This window comes from Hakea prostrata, chromosome 6 (assembly GCF_041222555.1).
Source record: "Hakea prostrata isolate BN-2017 chromosome 6, UWA_Hpros_2, whole genome shotgun sequence".
Taxonomy (NCBI): domain Eukaryota; kingdom Viridiplantae; phylum Streptophyta; class Magnoliopsida; order Proteales; family Proteaceae; genus Hakea; species Hakea prostrata.
The window spans coordinates 25,624,568-25,643,506 of NC_142605.1; the positions used below are offsets into that span (position 1 = coordinate 25,624,568).

Consider the following 18,939-nt stretch of genomic DNA (forward strand, 5'->3'; position numbering starts at 1 on the left):
CATATTTTCAAATCAATAAAAGGAGAACATTGGTTAAACATGCATGCATCTTATTTCAAATGGTTAGAACCAACACTAACAATTATAAATAAAAACAGAAAGATGCAAATTAATACAAAATTTAACATGGTTTAGACATCAACATATACAATGTTTATGAATAAGTAAAAAGAATATTATAATGAAGATTCACAATTAATCGTGAGTACTATGCTACAAAAAACTCTCACCCAAAACTTAAGCTGACAAGTGAATTAAATTTTACAATGACTTCATTAAAAGTCATAAGATAATATGTATATATAGAGTTTCAATCTAAACGGGTTCACCCATTAGATCAGATTGTATCCTCAATGCGTTCCATCGAAAAACACAATTAATAATCGAGTCTAGACTTGACCAAGATGCTTTCACCACATATCTCAAAAAACGGATTATCTAATTGCCCATCAAAATATATGAATGCAAATCTATCTTCAAACTAAGGTTTTTTTTTTGTATCAATTCTCATTCTTTATTATGCCTATTTAAAAGAAATAAGTACAAAAATTCATTATTGGTCAAGAATGAAAAATGGTTTGGTGAATTTTGTCGAAAATATATTATGGAATGAAAAGTAAATTTGGTGTCAAAATAAAATTTTGTTAGTAAATAATAATGAGCAAATGATAAATGAAGAAAAAAGTATGGTTTTTGTAAAAGAAAAATGTATATTGACTATTTTACCTTTATCTTAACCATAAAATTTTAAGTAAACTTGTGCATAAATAAAGACAATGAAATTCTCACCATAATTCAAAATAGACAAAAAGTTCATTATGGATTTTAGAAGTTTTTCTATTATTTTAAATAAAAATTTAATTGATAATAGATGCCAAACAACTTAAAATAATGAAAAAAAAACTCATAATTGAGAATGATAATTGATATAAAAAAGGTCAATACAGGGTTAGTTGAGTGATAAATATCCATATTTCTCAAGTGGAGAGGTTTTGGTTTGACCCTTACGAATGACATTGATACCGAAAAGAGCCTAAATTAACAATAGTTGAACTCCTAATTAACACAAATAACGTAGATATGGTGACGTCACAGTAGCAGGCCATGGCATCATTAAACACGTTTCTATTTTATCCTAATTTATCACGTGCGAGTGTTTAAACCATTGGGAGTGACATCAGTCCTGAGTCATGTTTGGACTGTTCTTACTTCTGGAGAGCCTAACCTTCTAGTGTGTGACATGCATTATAGGCATTTTCTTCCTCGTTCTTTGCACTTCTTTAAATTTTGGTCGTCAAATTGAGCAAGTTGAACGATCCTAGTGAGTGGGTTGTCAGGTTATGCTTGTTTATTATCAAAATCTTTACTTTTTTAGAGGCTTAGAGCTAAGAGCCTAAGAAATTTGCAAATCCTCAACAAGTGCTCTTGTGGTCCAGAGCACTTCAGAGACCTTCAGCTCTGCAAACATGGCGGTACATGAGGAAGGAAGCTTCAGTGGAACCAATGTTTATATATTTTCAACTCCAGCTGGATCACAGGTTAACCTTGTTCTTCTTCTTCCTGAGTGAGCTTGTGGTCCACCCAGAAAATGTGAAATCAGTTTGCCTGAAAACAATCTAGGGTTTCACCAAAGCTATGATGTTTAGGGTTAAAAAGCTACTACAGAGTACAGACACCAACCTATAAGACGAAGGAGACGACGTCGGCCTACTTTCAAAATCAGCACTGTCATTAGGAAGCCTTCTTTGACCCCAAAAGACATGCCTTGAAGCATGCTTGACAGAATCATATCCATTGAATCAATTATTTAAGGTTTGCAGTACTATACATTTAACCCAAGATATAGGAATGTGAATCATCCGGCATGTTTTGAGATGCCTTGTCATTTTTATCAATATATGTGTAATTCACATTTACTATTAGAAAAATCATACCCCATGTACTGTATGCTTTTTGTTATTCTGTCTTGAATTTTGATTCTTTTTGAAGTTGGCTCAATCTCCCCTTTTTTTTTTTTGGTGGTGTGGTGCATAAATTCACAAAGTATGGCTGACCGGACTTAGACAAGGTCAACCCAAAGAGTATTGAACGGGGGTTAGCCCTAGAGTCACCAGCGGTTGCCACGTGTATACTTAACAAACATCAAATAACCTAAGCCCTTGCGGTGGAGCAAGGGTCCATGGGAAAGGTAGTCGAGAGCCTTAGACCGATGTTATCGGGAGTTTCTTTTGTGTACGGCTTTTAGCTGAATTCAATGGGACCAAGCTTCATCCATACTTTTCAATGGATATGTTGATAAGACATTTTCATCTATATCTTTTGTGGGGGGCGTACCTCCATTTTTGTCTGCCTGACAAAGAAAAAGCTGTCTTCTCTAAGCCTATTGAGCCACGCCTAATGTCAGCCTCTGCTGGAACAGAATGAGACTTCCATTCTCTTAACTTGTAAATTTTATCAAGCAATATTTGCCCCTTTGATGATCCAATGGTAATGAAAAGTTAAATTTCACTATAAATACCTTTCACCTGATACATTTAATGATAATGTTCATTTATTATCCCAAGCCTTTCTAAACTATTTAGTTCTGACAGTCAAAAGTCCCAATCTAGGTGGTGTTATACTCGAATCTAACTTGACTTTTAAAGGCCCTGTCTGACCACCTGAATTGGCCGCACTCACTCTCTTCCCTGTGAACAGAAGAGCCAAAGCAACTAGATTCAAGTCAAATTTGGGCTCAACAATTGGCGATCCCAAAAGTTAACTTTAGAAGGATTTTGATGTTAGCCGAGTCTTAGGCGCTGGATTAAATATAAACTTATCTGACAATCCATTCATTGAAACCATACAATGTGACCCAATAGATTTGAGGATCTTAGAAAGTTTGATGGGAGAGCTCTTGTTGCGAGCTTTCTGTAACATGAGGAGGGAGAAGAAAGAGGAGGACGAGAAGGGTGGTTTGGGGTTGAACTCTCTAACAGTAAAAACTAGTTGTTACAAGTCCCTGAGAATGTTACTTCTTTTAATTACTAGGATTTCTTCCTAGAAATAATATCTGTAGGATGAACTAGTCAAGTTATATATTAACCAGTTTTTCAGAACAGACACATATCTGATGCTGATACAATTATTTGATTCATCTATAAAAACATCCTCTGTATGTCGGTGTCCAGTAATCTGATCCTGTGTTCTCGCGATAATCTTGAGGAGTACAGGAGATAGGAACTAAACAAAGGCCTTTACTCTTCAAATCCAACTTTGGCTCTCCTTTATCTTTCCTCTCCAAGCTTCCCCAAGGATCCTGTATCAAATTCAAACAAGATTGATTATTTTGATGAGATGCTAAGAAATTAAATTTCAATGAAGAAATTTCTTACTATATATATACCTTGTGTGCATTTGATTTCATGTATGGGTCACTCAATAGCTGCAACAAATGAAGAAAAAAAAAGTTGTTAATCTATGATCTGTATTTCAAATAAATATCCTTCTATAACAGTAATATAGAAACTAGTGCTGCTAAAGATGTAGCCTTCAACTACTACTTCCATTTCATTGCTGCAACTTGCATTTTATTCTTGTTATCATTGATGTTGATACTTATGCAATTACAACATTTCCCTTTATTCCACAAAGAAGTCATCAAAAAGAGGAGAAGCTACATTTTCTATTGTCAATCTTATCATCATTACTCCTCACTACATGCAAGTTGCATTTCTATTTTTTGGCGCCAATGGTAAAAATACCAAATCAGTTGGTGATTTAGGTAGAATTTATGCTTTGAAAATGGTTTTTAAGAAAAGTATACCCTACTAGCTATGAGTCTCAACATCAAATCACTCAATTCTGATATGCGATTATTACTTCCAGAACTAGCTGAACCACATTTGAGGCCAGTGTTGATGGTAGTTCAGCCATTTAGGGGTCACTGCCAAATCTTGTCAGAATCATCTGGGTTTCAACACTTCCCTATTACATAAAGAGTTGGTAAAGATGAACTATACAGTTACCTGCACTTGCTCTTGGAGACACTTTATGTATCCAATTGCTTCCCACAGGACAGATGCTGTATCAGTCTGGAAGAGAGAAAATCCAAAGAAAAGAATTAAGAGAAATTTTTAGAATGCATTTTAAGAAGTTTTATTTTATTTTTGGTGTCATTCATGTTTACCTTCCCAAAAGGTGACACAATTTGTTGGAGTGCAGTGATCTTATCACCTAACTTGACTTTAGGAGCTTGTGTCTGTAAGTTAAAAATAAAAGAGAAAATAAGGCTATGGGAATTATTTTAGTATTGGAAACATCAAGATTATGTTTTCTTTTTCTTCTGATCATCATCAAATTTAATGAATATTCTTCATCTAATGGTACCTTTACAGTTGAAGCTGTGGAGCTCTCTTGTTTGGGCTTCTTAAAGGGAGCTTCTGAAGTGTCCTCAGTTCTTTTCTTCTTCCCATCATTAGTAATTCCAGTTCCTCTTCCATTTCCCTTTGCCTGCATCAATGGTCTCTTTTAAGTTATCAAAAAATAGATAATAAAAGAGCACAAGATAAAAAGTAAGAAAACATTTCAGCATACCAGTGAAGAAGAATCATTCCTTTGTTTCTCAATTTTTGTTGAATTGAAGGGTTTTAGGCAAGCTTTGGAAGCCTGAAAATCCATTAGTGGTTTATTTAAAGAACCATTGTTGAAAGATAAGAGGTTCCTTGTACTGGACAATGGTGCATGAGAAATTCCATAGTAATATCTGTTGTTCTCTCCCATGATAGAGTTGCTAGGAGCCATGCGATATCCAACACCATTAGTACTGTTCAGTGGCCTTTGAAATGAAGACCTGAAAGATTCAATCTCTTGATGGCTCTCCATTTTTATATCTTGACCATAGCAAGGCAAGAAAGCAGATGAGCTTCTGTTTCCCGCAACTAGGTATGGAGATGAATTGGGAAAGTTATGCTTCATCGGAGGAAAATCAGCTTCTGGGTACTGATCCATGGAAGAATTGTTCAAGGATATACTGTAGTTTAGCCTTTGGTTTTCCATCAAGCTTCCACTATAACCAGTAAATTGTTTCTCCAAGTTGTTTAAAGATGGTGATTTGGTGATCTCCCAACAGTTGTCCATTTTCTTCAAGTAATCAAAGGCTGGTTCATACATCTCTCTTGATATGTTATTTGATGAGAGTGCTTCAAGAACATTGTCACCAATATCTTGACTGCTCTGTAACTCTCCACTGCTTCCATTGATGCTTCTGTGAAAACAAAATAAAAAAGTTCAGTTCCTCTTTTATTAAGAAAAACATAATCAAGTCTTCATTTCTTCTAAAGAAATTATAAACAAAACACAACTTTGTGTTATTGCACCCCTCTCTTTTCAATTATTGTAGTACCTTTTGAATCTAAATCTGTTGCACCTACCCATGTACCATCTTAAACAATACCATGCATAGAGACGAATTCAAGGGAAAAGAAAGGAAAGCTAAGAAGAACAAAATCAATTAAAATCCTACTTTTCTTTTCTTAATAGAGTAACTTACAATAAAACATCCTTCCAAAGTTGATTCTCTGATGAAGGTTCACACATAAGATCACTTGAGGAAGAAGGTGTTTCAACTAGTTGACGAGATGAATCAACGCTTATGCCAGAGTGATTGGAAGCATTAGTGAATGAAGGTGAGATTGAGATATCCTCATCGCATGAGGAGTTAGAGTTAGGATTCATGGGGTGCCATGGAATATTGGTGTTGTTCCATGAAGATAGAGGGTGGTGAGCATGGAGCTCCCACCAGTTTGGAGTAGAAGAAGATGTTGCAACAGAGACTTCAGAGCCTTCTTCAGCCATAAGTTACTTGGTCGAGGTAGAGAGAGAGAGAGAGAGAGAGCACTAGAGAGAGAGAAGCTAAAGCTATTGGGTTCTTCTTTCCTGTTGGTGGTATGGAGGTTTTTATGGAGTATTTATCCGTTGGCGATGACGTACAGTTGTAGTTTATATATTTTATCAGGGCAGACAATATAAAATGCAACCTGCATTTTCCCACTAAGGTTGTGTGCAATAATTATATTACTCAACGAGGGGCCATCAACAATTTTAAGGGTTGGTCTTCTAGGCTGTAGCTTAGGGTTGGAGGCTGAAGCTCTCTCTCTCTCTCTCTCTCTCTCTCTCTCTGGATAAGTATTAACAATATAAATGTTTTTCATTTTAGTACAAAGTACTATTTTGCCCCCTCATAATATAAAAAATTGTGTATAAACAGTATATCTTAAACAACAATCTCTTCCATGTCTCCTGGTTTTTTTCTGAAGGTGGTAAAAAAGATTCTACATATACCCAGTACCAAATCTTTTCAATCTCACACTACATTAAATAGCTTAAAATAATAGTAGGAGTTGTTTTGTATGCTAACCCCCAAAACATACTAAAATGAGGCATCTCATAAAAGAAAATCATATTTTATATTTAGGTCTTCCAAAACTCACATTGTTTGAGTTTCGGCCAAAGGTCATTGTTTTATATAACCTGACTTGTTATAGTTTTAACTATAAAATGATCCTTAATTTCTTCTTTTTTCTCTTTCTGCTAAAAGTTATTTATATTAAAGCAAAAAAGAAATACAAAAGGTGTACAAAACCATATAGATTAGGAACGGACAATAAATAGACTCCACTAGCACCAATTACAACAAACAATAGAAGATTTAAAATTTATATTTAGGACATCCAAAGGCATACCATTGTAGTTCTCTACTTATCAAGGTAGACCACAATGTATTTACTTCTGAAGATGCCAATCTTGCTGATAATCCGGATATATAGTCAACAATCACATTTGTTTCCCAGTAATAATGCAAAATTTTCTATTGTATGTTGTCTAAGAAACCTCAAGCTCTCTCCATTGCTGAACGATCCACTATGGGAAGATCTTTATTTGAAAAGCAAGTACAACAGCCACCGAATCGGTTTCTATCTAGAGCCTATTTACACAACTGCCTAGACCATTCAAGGCCTAGGATGGTTGCTTTAATTTCAGCTTCAAAGTTTGTGCAAACACCTAAGAACAATCTATATGATTTAACGATTGTTGTTTGTTCGTTTCTGACACACCTGCAGCCCCGCATTCCTTGGGTTTCCAAGAGAGCTACCATCTGTGTTGAGTTTCATCCAACCCTTACTAGGTGGAAACCAAAAGATTTTAGATTTGGGGGGGGGGGAAGAAGTTAGAATTTTTAGATTCAAGCCAATGATCTTTTGTCACACCCCACCTAGTCGGTATTGAACTTACCCAAATATCTATGGATGTGATACATAACCACAAGAAACTTGGTTTATGGCCAATCTATAACTATGTTATACATAATAACATAATCAAAAGAGCAAGCATTAAAAATATCAAATATAGTGTTGTTATAGTTATCCAAAATAAAAGTCATAGTTATAATCAGAGTCAAAGTCAAAGTCAACGGAAGTCTAAAAGAGTTATCATATGTATGAGAAAGAGTTTAAATCTATGTTGAGCGGTATTTCCTAACAACTAGATAGAATAAAAATAATCCCAACTAAGGCAACCACGTTCCCTACCAAGTTTCCCCGATTTTCAAAATGGTTAGACTTCGTAAGAACAGTCCATGTGGGGGCACGATTTTCCATGTGCCTTGATGTCCTCTCCTATTAGTCCCTCATAGGGCTTCACCGGCACCGAACTCTCCTAGAATACGACGTCTTCATAACAAATAATCTAAAGAAAAATGTTTCCTCAAGGAATGAGTTCCACCAAATTCAATGAAATCAACAAAATTACATATCATGCATTTAACACATGTGCCACACATAAAATGTAAATGAAATGATGTAATGCATATGTGCAAGTATGCCCCTAATCTAGTGTTGGTCTCTATAGAGGATACGAATTAAGTCATAACACAAGCCTCCTCTGGAGAGTCTCATCATTCTAATCCCTTATGGACTAGGTACCTCTGTTGGGATCCCACGGTATATGATACAGTCCACATCCACTTTCATAGTTGGGGGATTAGGCCACCACTCTCTCACCACACCATTGGTACAAGAACTGACACATGTCAAGGATAAGCTTAGCTCAATGCAAGGTCTTCTACGTCTTATACTACATGTGGCTTTGATAACTTCCCTCATGCCTAGTGCCCTGTTGGTACATGTATCATTCTCCACCTTGAAGTGTTATTCCTCACGGACTGACTACCTCAGTTGGATTAACATTCAGTAATCATATGGTCGTCCACATATGCTTAGGCGGATGCTCTTGTGCCTCCTCACATATTGGCTACCTTTGTTGGATAACCACAAGCCTAACCCTCCACATATGCAACTTTATCATTGCATGATATGACACTAAGTCTGTGTCTCCTCACAGAATAGTTACTTCTATTGAACATCCACATGACCCAATCATTACTATCATGGGTCACTCAGCTTCAATACCCATGCCAAATGGGTAGTAGCATATAAAAATGATAACCTAGTCATGTATCTAGACACCTATAAAAAATGCACATAATGTCTAAGTAAATGCAAGGGCACCAAGGGCAATGGTGAACCCACAACTGCAGGTAAATGCACATCTATGCATAACCACCCAATTCCCAATATAGCATATTCACAATCATAAATTGATAAAAAATAAATAACTGAATAACATAAGTAAATAAAATCATATTACCACCATACATACATGCCCTACAATATCAATCAGAAGAATACATAGAGGCAATCATAATAGCATGGGATGGAATATGAATTAAATACAAAAATATAATGTTCTATCCTTCACCTATCCACCATGTTACTGTCCCCAAAGACATCAAAACATGCACAAGAGAAAGCCAATAATCACCCAAAACCCAATCATTATAAGGCATATTAGGATTCGGATTTCAAATTAAGTAGACACACATCAGACAATATCACCCGATCCAACATGGGATAGGGCCATTCGATCACGCCTTCTAGGGCCAGTTGACTGCCTTTGATCATCTGCCCACCAAGGTATGAACCAAGTTGGGTCACACTTTTGCTCATTCAAACTCCCAACTTTTGGGGGGCTTTTGAAGCTGCAATAAAACAATATTCTTATCCCCAAAACACTTCTAAAAGCATCCAACAAAGTCTCCTAACATTTATCCCCAAATTGGTTGACAAAGAACTTCCCCTAAGCATCTTTGAGATCACAAATCTAACACAATTGGGGAGAACAACATAAATCACCATTCCATGGGATTGGGAGACATGATGAAAATCATCAAACAACAATCAATTTCTAACAACCACCATCGTCAATGCCATCTACCACCTTAAATATCTCAACAAATTTGATAGAAAGGAATGAATGAGGTTTTTTTTTTTTTTTTTTTTTTTTTTAAAACCTCCAAACGCCTTCACATGCGTGATTCAGGCTTCATCATGCCCAAACCATCAATGATTCCACCAACTCCATTGCTCTCCCCCTTCCTTGAGCTCTTAGCCTCCACAAATGTTAAACAATTTGTGTATGAGGCAAAAGAATAATAAAATAAGACTCACTGACTCAATGGTAACATTTACCTAAGCATCGGTGTCTTCCAATCTCAATTTCCGTGCATGCCAAATCCACCTTCCTAAACCATCGGGATTGGCTTTTCTTCTTCTTTCAAAGTCATTTAAGGTGACCGGGTCATCTCCTTTATTATCTGTGTCCATGACTTCAGCTTTCGAATCCACAATCTGGACTCAAATGGCCCACAGTGCTTTCTACCAGCACTTCAGGTTCTTGGACTTGCAACGATGGGTTATTGGGTTAGAATTCTAACAGATTTCACATCTTTGCTTGAACAAAATTGTTGCTGCTCAACTTCCTTCCCTCCACTTTAAACTCATGCACACCAAGGTCAAAAAGGACTTGTCGAACCACCCAGCTAGGAGACCGAATCTGTCCTTCATACCTCTCTTGTTACGAACAATCCAAATGTAGTAAAGAATAAGATAGCAACCACTCAACCAAACCACGCCAAGAGGATGTGCATTTGTATGTCTTTTCCACTCCATTATAGACTCAAGCAAAGAGCCTTTGACCAACCAAACTAGGCCAAATTTGGATGCTAAACTCTCACCACTGCAACATGATCAAAAAGGACACTGTAACATGCAATGGAGGAGAATCTGTGAAGAATCAAAACAAAGATCACAGCGGGAGGCAAGGGAAATACCTTTTTGTTGTATCACCTCATCAACAGGAATTTTTTTATGCATCAATGTCCAACAAAAAAACTACTGACATAGAGGCATTGCCTACCCCAAAGTTGGAGCTTGCTGTCTACTAGAGTCCCAAGCTAATTTTATCAAAAATTTACCATCAACATTCCCCATCCAATGATAGACATCCCTATGGTCTGAATCCATAATTGATATAGAATGAATGAGCTCTAATATGACTTTGAATGCTTTTGAATTCACCCTTGGCAGCACCCATTTCCCGTGCTCCATGCATTCCTCAATTGGCAACTTCAAAGAAGAGCATGTAACATGATTCAAGCTTAAATAACTAGCAATAGAAAAGGTTACTATCCACTGAGCAATCCAGAAATTAACATCTTTTCCAGTCTCTATAGTCCAATGTTCCTTTTCACGAACAAATTTTCATAAACCTTCTTCAAACCCTTTAGTAAGGAAGAGTGTTGGACAGAAGGTTTTAACAGCCCCCATTGTATCTGCTAATCTTCCCCTTAAGACTTTGCAAATTTTGTTCTTTATGCTTTATAATCCAAGCAAGTGACTTTTGAGGGATCTAAATATAAGTTATGACTTCCTATAGGAACACCATTTAGCGTATAGAAGAGATTCATGTAAACAATTCTAATAATAATACCAACATACTAGGGCAACTAGAAGAAAATTATCTAGTTTTTAATTTACCACGTAAACTCCATTCCAACCATGTATTCATTAAACTGAACTGTGAAAATACAACCTGCTCATTGGGGTTTATTGTGTTGTAACTAATATAATCATTTATCATCTCCATTATCATGGTATATATTACCAACTGATCAAATTTAAGGTTGATTATCTTAACTAGTTTGCTTGTGACTTTAATAGTCAACAAAATAATCCAAAGAATGATTTGATATGGGAACCCAAGTATATATATATTCTTTAATGACACATCCCACTAAAATTTAAAGTTGTATCATGACAATATGCATTCCATACACAGTATTTTTTGGACATTGATGAGAGGTCCAATAGAGAAGACCTAATACGCCCAACCAACGAAGGAATGTGGATGAGTTTAAACAAGTTCAAAATTGGAGGGAAGTGTGAGTAGTATAAATTCACCCTCTTGTTTTCTTTGATACACACACAGATTATCCATCGGCCATGACTGAGTTGTAGCTTTTAGTTTTAAATTCAATAAAAGAGCTTCAATCTTCTCTCAAATGTTTTTTTTTACAAATTACATGTCTTTTGAAAGACCTGCGAGCTTCAATCTTCTATAAAATGATCATACAAGTTTGTTTAACCTTCTTCAAAAAGGTTGAGTCTAAACCCCTGATATGCTACAGCAAAAAGAGGTTCCGTTTGAGCAGATTGAGTATTTGAGTCACATAGTGACTCCGGTACAAATCCATGCAATCGAACAACTAAATTATTATGATTAAGAGAATACTTAACTTCAAGGAAACAACAGAACACTTGCTAAAAGTATAGTCAAATTGTATATAAGAAATTTTATTCATGCTTGTTTAATTCTCTTTCCTCCTCTTCTTTTGTGGCTTCACTGACTTGTCTCGTATTTGGTTCCTTTCTCTTTATCCTTTGTTGCATATGTTGGTTAATCACTCCTTCCCCCTTTTCTTACAAAGAAAACAAGAAAAATATATATAAAAATGGCACCAAAAGCATTTCTTATTTGAATTGATTGGTAGATTACTGAAATGAACCCGTTTGAGTTTCAGGCTCTAATACAGGATTCCACCCGAAAAAGAGATTAAGAGGGCCACCTTTATTTGACTTGTACAACGCAGGCTTTTTTGCAAGTTGAACCAATTAAAAAAATACTTAAGGGTGACAATTTTTCCTAACGTCACTCAACAGGTCACATTAGGAGGTTTCCCACTGCAGGAGTTGAGTGAGATTCTAAGCTTATCAGTAATGAAAACCTTAAAAAGAAGGATAACTTCACCTCCAAGGAATATAGTTCTTCTTTCAGCGGTTCAAATGTAGTATTATAATAAGAGGAACACTGATTATATGCACAGAGAGAGAGAGAGAGAGAGAGAGAGAGGTTGGGATTATGGTGACTAAAGCATGAAATTAACTAGACTTGGTTTATGTACATCAGAGATGAAACATTGTTTGTAAAGAATTAACATAAACTGTTCTGAAGCCAATAAACTAGAAATTTAACATTGAAAACACTAGAAAAGCAATTAAAAAGGAAAGGCAAACAGTATAAGGATGATCTGGTCTTTACTGTTGGAACCACTGCGAAGATTCAACAATGGAATTGAGAACTTTCTTTATTGAGTAGTCAAAATAAACTAGGAGTGTCTCTGATGTGGTGGATCAAACGTCAACGATGTGAATAAGGAATAATGAGAAAGGAAAATGTGGGAGACCATTCATAATGGGAGTGATTTATTGGTAGTTGAAAATGGGAGGTGATGCTCTTGATGCTTCTAATTTTTGGAGTCCCTTGTCATATTCTGATTTCATTTTTATCCACTAATTTGTGGTAGAAGGAACAAGTTCAACAAGTTCTCCTTTGAGATTAGAAATAAAAATTTTCACAAATGTGTTCTTTGTCTTGATACTAGTAAAAATAGAAACCTTGCCTACTCTTGGGACCAGTCTCTTATTTCTCTCCCTTGGTTTTATTGTGTCATTAGTTTTTCTGTTCACTTTGTTCTTCGTTGTTCTCTTAAAGTTCTTTATTTGCAAGAAACTAAAGATTGAATTATATATCTGCCGTTCCAGCTATATCTTCATCAATAAATAAATAAATCATTACATTTTTATATTATGTCCACAACACATAATCTTGAATTTTGTTTTTGTGAGAGATTATCTAGAAATTTTTAAGTAAGCAAATCTTGTCTTTAGTGTTAGTGGCAAATACTATGCTCTGGAAGATTCAATCTCAGAGAAGACAGTACCATTATCTTTATGTAGCTACCTTAAAATAGTATAAGCTCCAAAGCAGCATATAATGAGAGAGAGAGGATTTGGTCTTTTTAGTTTTGGACAGACATGAAAACCATGAACAGCACAAACAAACTTCTGCTTATAATAACGATTCCCCAACTCTCCACCCTCTCTTCTTCCTGAATCCATGGAGAAAATTTTCCATGCTACATTCATTACCTTGATAGAAAATGGCTCTTCATTATCACTCAGGTGTAGAGCATTCATAAGGTGTCTTCTTGAGTCTTCCATATGATCAAATAAGAAGAAAATTTATATACGTTCCCTATTTGTCTTAGACCTATTAGGATTAGATTTTAAAAACAAGATTTGCTTAAAGCATTACATTCTAAACATCAAATACCTCAATAGTTCCATGGCAACCAAGGCAAGAACATTAAACTTGAAGACATTTAAAACTCACTCCACTCTCATTAATTGCTTATTATAAGGCTAATAATCCTAACCTTAAAACTGAAGATCTAGGTTTTATGCATATATATGAGGGAACCCATGTTTAATAAGTGGGTGTTTATTGTTTTAAGTGTTTCTATACGTCATTCAAAGCCTTGTGACATATTGCTCCGCTAGGGTTTTCTTTCCATTCTAATAAACCCATTGGTGTCAACTTGAGAATACCCTTTCGGGTCCTTAACAACTTAATTATAATTAATTACATCCATTAACAAGGTAAATTTTGTCCTTAATTGTATCATTCAAGATAATAACAGGTTAAGTCAATCTTTATATGTGGTTCATCTTTAATTAAGCTAATGGATGTACTAAAAGGTGGCAAAACTAAAATGATAACTTCGAAGACTTTCCTTCCTTTTCATTTTAGGGTAAATCTGATTAGTTGGTTTTTATTAATTTCCTAAAGCCACCTTGCCCAACCTCAAAAAGAGATTAATTAATTTAATCAAAAAGCTCTATTTATCTTAAACTAAGTATGATTACGTGGACAAATTGTAACCATGAAGGAATGATATAATATAACCCTTCACCTTTCTCTATTTTCATGACTTGTCATTGAAGCTGAACCAAGTAAAACTTTAATCAGAAAATCTTTAAACATCCAATGACCAGATTGTCGGTGCAGATGGGTTATACCTAAATTGACCCACAAGGCCACAATTTCACCTGAATCCACTTGGGGGTGTGGTAGTCTTTTTATTTCTGATTATCTTAAACTAAATATGATTAGAGTTTTGTTTCTTAGGTGCACGCCTAGACTAAATAAGATTAACACCTCCATTAGCATAGTGGCAGCTAGCCCTTGTATTGTCGTTTTTGATGTACTTCTCTTTTTTGGTGGGAAAAGTTCTTCCAAGTGCAGCTAAAACATGACACGTGTATATAGAAAAAAGCATAAGAAATCCTTTCTTTTTCAATTTTATGAGACAAGACAAGTTAAGATGGTGCAACTTGCACGCGAGGCTTTTCCTTCTTCTAAATATAATTTTTTTAAAGGATTGAAAGAGAAATAAAGGAAGAATAGAGTGTTCTTTACCTTGAACCCTAAACTAGCAACTTACATAATTTCTCACATAAAGGCTAAAATAATACAGGTTGATCAGGGTTTGAGCAATGAGAGGCAACTATTTTAAATAATTCATTTTGATTGGTGGTGGGTTTGTGTTACTTTGTGTGTGTGTCCAACTCCACTAGAACAAGTGGCCCCCTTGATGAAGACATTTCCTAGGTCAACCATTAAAAAATTTAAATAGTTTACAAAAAGTATTGTTGTTAGGCATTTGGGTATATACGTTTAAGTCTGGTTTCTCTTGGTTAATTAGACCTAAGTCATGGTTAATTTAAAGGATAAGTGGTAACCCTATAGGTACCAACCCTTTAACCATTTGGTAATCCATTAATCTTCTATTTTTTGGTTTAATCAACTAAAATTAGTTGTCAATTGGTATTAATATGTGATACCCATTTGAGTTTCTCTTGAGCAAACTACAATTTCTCATTTAACCAGAAAATGAAGATCAAAAAGCTTGGCTTAAACTGCTATCCTTGATTGTGAATTTGTCTTACCTCTTTGTCAATCTCCCATTCTATGGTGCAACAAAATAACAGTGAACCATCGATCGACCTGTCATTTCAATTCTAGCTCCATTTTAAGACCAGGCATGTTACTTGTGATTTTCACTTTGCAAGAATAAAGGAACTCAAAAAAAGATTTGAATGTTAATTTATGCCTCTACGCCTTCTACTAGCACATTTAAAATGGCTATGCCACATACTTGTTTCTTGTTTCATGGAGACAAGCTCATGATGGGTCTTACAATGTTTCACTTGAGAAGGCATAGAAGACTAAGATCAAACTCTTTTTCAAGTGTAATATTTTCAATCTTCACCAAGTCTCAAAACCCTCAATAATTTTCTCTTGTAGAATGACCTCTTTACCCTTTAGACAGAATGGACAGGATCACGGGAATACCAATGTATGTGCAGGCATACTCGACCTTTCTTTTTCATATATTTATGATATACTTGTAAGTAAGGTTTGAAATGTTGCCTATATTTAGAATGGTTTTAGTGAAAAATCGTCCCTAGGTTTCAGGGGATATTTAGGGTCATTTTAGCTTGATTTTGTTGTATAGCCTAATTTTAAACCAATAAACACACTGAGAGTGTTATTTTAGTCTAAAACAACACATAAACAAATGTTCATGATCAACACATGCTCAACTATATATGAGCGATACTGGAAATCTAAAAAACTCATATAAACCAACGTAAATATTCAAAGAAAACACTAGTACACAATTAATGAAGAGACGTACTAAAGTTTACAATTCATTATACAATTATGTTGAGTATGACTCATGCTTCCCATTATGTTGCCGACAAACATGAGGGTCCTATGTCACTTTGGGCATTGGAGTTTCTTTGCAAAATAGGGTAAGAATACAAGAAACAGGAGAGAGAAGCACTGGAGAAGAGAGAGAAAATGACAAAAATTGTTAAAAATCAAATATTCACGATATATCACTGATATTTGGAAATCCCATGTTGCCATCCATCAACATGGCGAAATATTGCCGACTTATTGTACCATGCTTGTGAGTATCAACTGCAATAGTAAATTGTGAATTATAAACAATAATAATAATAATCTAGATATCACTATTCATAATAGAATAAAATAATAGAAAAAATATTTGAGATACCTAAAATAAAGTGAAAGAGAGTCATTTTTCATAACAAGTTAAGTTTTGGTTAACACCATCCTGATTTTTCACTATCATATACTTAAAAGAAGGTCTATTTTGTCAGTGTTGAGAGACAAAAAAAAAAAACTCTCATTTTGAATGTACGATAGAAAGACAATGAGGTAATATTATCCTTTACTTTCAATGATGGATTGAGGATCGCAGTTCTTCCATAATCTAGTTCTTAATGGGAAGCATTTCCTTAGATTCTCCATTTCTTTCTTTTCACTTGGCAAAGCTCAATGGTGTTGGTCATCATGGCTTTTATCTTGTCAAACATCAAGTTATAAAGACTCTCATTTTGGAAATGACTTCAAAAATTGGCATGATTCTTTTCAAAACAAAAGCTTCAATAGACATGAGCATAAATCGAATGTAAGTCCTTGGATTTTCAGAATTCGAAAAACCTGATTGAAGGAAATCTACCCCCTCTTCTCTCTGTGTGTATGCAGAAGGGGAACTCCATAGCCATAAAAGACAGATTAACTTACTCTGGTTTGTTTGGCTCTTAGTAGAGGAAGTGCATATCATGGGGAGGTTTATATTATCATTTGAAAGGTGTGGAAGGAAACCCATCTGCCTACTCATAACGCACTTATTAGTTTCCTGTATATTTTTAACTTTTTGGGTGGCTGTGGAGTAGGTGTCTTATCTTTTTTGTTCTCTTATTAATTAATTTAAACCAGCAAGTACATGATCTGGGCACATAAAAAGCTTTTGACAATGAGGAGATCGATCAAACTACTGCTAGCCGTACAGTTTTCCAACCATGCTTTTCGCCAAAAACACCTGTTTTAATCTCAGCATTCTCTTTTCTTGGTGAAACTTTCTTGAATTATTGTTAAAAAACGCTAAAAGACATCTTAGCTAGGCTACTTAGCCAGCATTAATCCTCTTTTTTAATTATTTATTTCGTAGTTATTACATTTAGTCTATGAGATGATGATAGAGAGCAATGAGTAAGGTTACAATCAAACGACCTTAGGCTAGGCATGAGGCTGTGGATATGCCCAATGGTTTTCCCAACTTATGGATAAGTTTCCACTGATATCCTATAGAAGTTAATGACAGTTAACAGTAATTGCATGGAAACGGATGCTATTTGCATGTTTTAATTGGCAAAAAGCCAACAAGCTAGGTAATAGTTTCATAACAATGCTTGAATGACTCACCAATGAAAATTGAGAGATGAAATCTATTCTCATATTTATCTTTCTTCTTTTTTGGTTGAGGATGGTTGGGAAGAGGAGGTAGAGATCTGTCTAGTGACTCTAGTAGCATGTTCCTTGTACTAGGTGGAAGCAAGGTTCAAAAAATCACTGACACAAGGGGTGCCGCTAGCTGGTGAAACCAATGAAACTCCGAAATATTGGCAATATTTCATCGGTATTTCGGGTGTATTTTAACTTTGACAGAACAAATAATGGCAGTGCCTCTCTGGACTACTTTTGCGCTTCTCCGCTCACAACGGTGCCCCTCTCATATCATCTCCTCGGATCGACTGCTTCTCCACTCTCACGACGTGCCTCTCTTATCTGAGATTCTCATCTCTCAAGGTCCCCCCCCCCCCCATCGAAATCCTATTTTCTAAAGGGATCTAGGGTTTTTTCTTTGTATTTATCTACGGAGTGTTTCTAGTTGTTTCTAGGGTAGAGATTTAACTCGCACCTCAGCTAGGGTCTTACAGATATGATTTTTCAGTTATTCCTATTTGTGTGCTTCTTTCTTCTTATTCTCTAAGATTTTTTTTATTAATTCGAGAAAGACATAGGTGGAGAAGAGAGTCAAAAGTAGCAATAGCAACTCCCATGAAAGACGTCGGCAAGAGAGAGTTGAGAGCCTACATTTTTTATTTTTCATCAAATTATCAGCGATAAAGTGATTTTTTGAGATAAATCGTCGAAATTTCAGTGACATTGTGTAAAAATCATTTTGAAAGGATCTTTCGTATCGCCCTCTTCTAGAACAACGATGAAATATCAATTATATATTTTAACTTAAATCCGCTTCCAAATTCACATCCATATCTATTTAAGGATATCCGAATCCATCCAATGCGGATATGTTAATACCTCTTTCTGACCGATCATTCATCCAATAAACTCATCCAATTTACTTTTTAAAATTTGTTTTCTTATGTTCATAAATTTTTTACTTGAAATATGTGTATTTTTTAAAAATTTCTACTAAAACTAGAAGAATACACGGTTTTTTTCAATCCAACGACTATAATTAGACGGACATAAAAGATCAAAATCATTAAATCTAGAAAGAAAAAAATCAATCTAAAAATTACAAATGAGATACTTGCAGACCAACAAACAAAAAATTATAATTATAAAAATAACACGTGTTGAGAAACTTTGTCACGTAGCTCCAGCTAGTTTCCAGTACACTAATGTGATTCCGTCAAATCATTCGATGTAAGGTGACCTAGGCCTAGGGTGGCGAAAAGAATGTCATGGCAAAAGTTCATAAATTGCTTTAGTCCTGCGCATTTACTGTCAAGTCGAATTTCGGATCGTTATCTGAAA

At 35.3% G+C, this 18,939-nt stretch overlaps 1 protein-coding gene across 1 annotated transcript; it reads right to left on the minus strand.

Annotated features, from left to right (window-relative positions):
* Positions 1–2,400: 2,400 nt before the first annotated feature.
* LOC149012904 (uncharacterized) lies at positions 2,401–5,884 on the minus strand. The gene is made up of 7 exons (XM_089159048.1): positions 5,531–5,884; positions 4,576–5,245; positions 4,369–4,491; positions 4,169–4,240; positions 4,008–4,073; positions 3,386–3,424; positions 2,401–3,298 (listed from the first exon to the last, which is right to left on the minus strand). The coding sequence occupies exons 1-7, from the start codon at positions 5,833–5,835 to the stop codon at positions 3,134–3,136; spliced, it is 1,440 nt and encodes a 479-aa protein (XP_089015174.1). The 5' UTR covers positions 5,836–5,884; the 3' UTR covers positions 2,401–3,133.
* Positions 5,885–18,939: the final 13,055 nt, after the last annotated feature.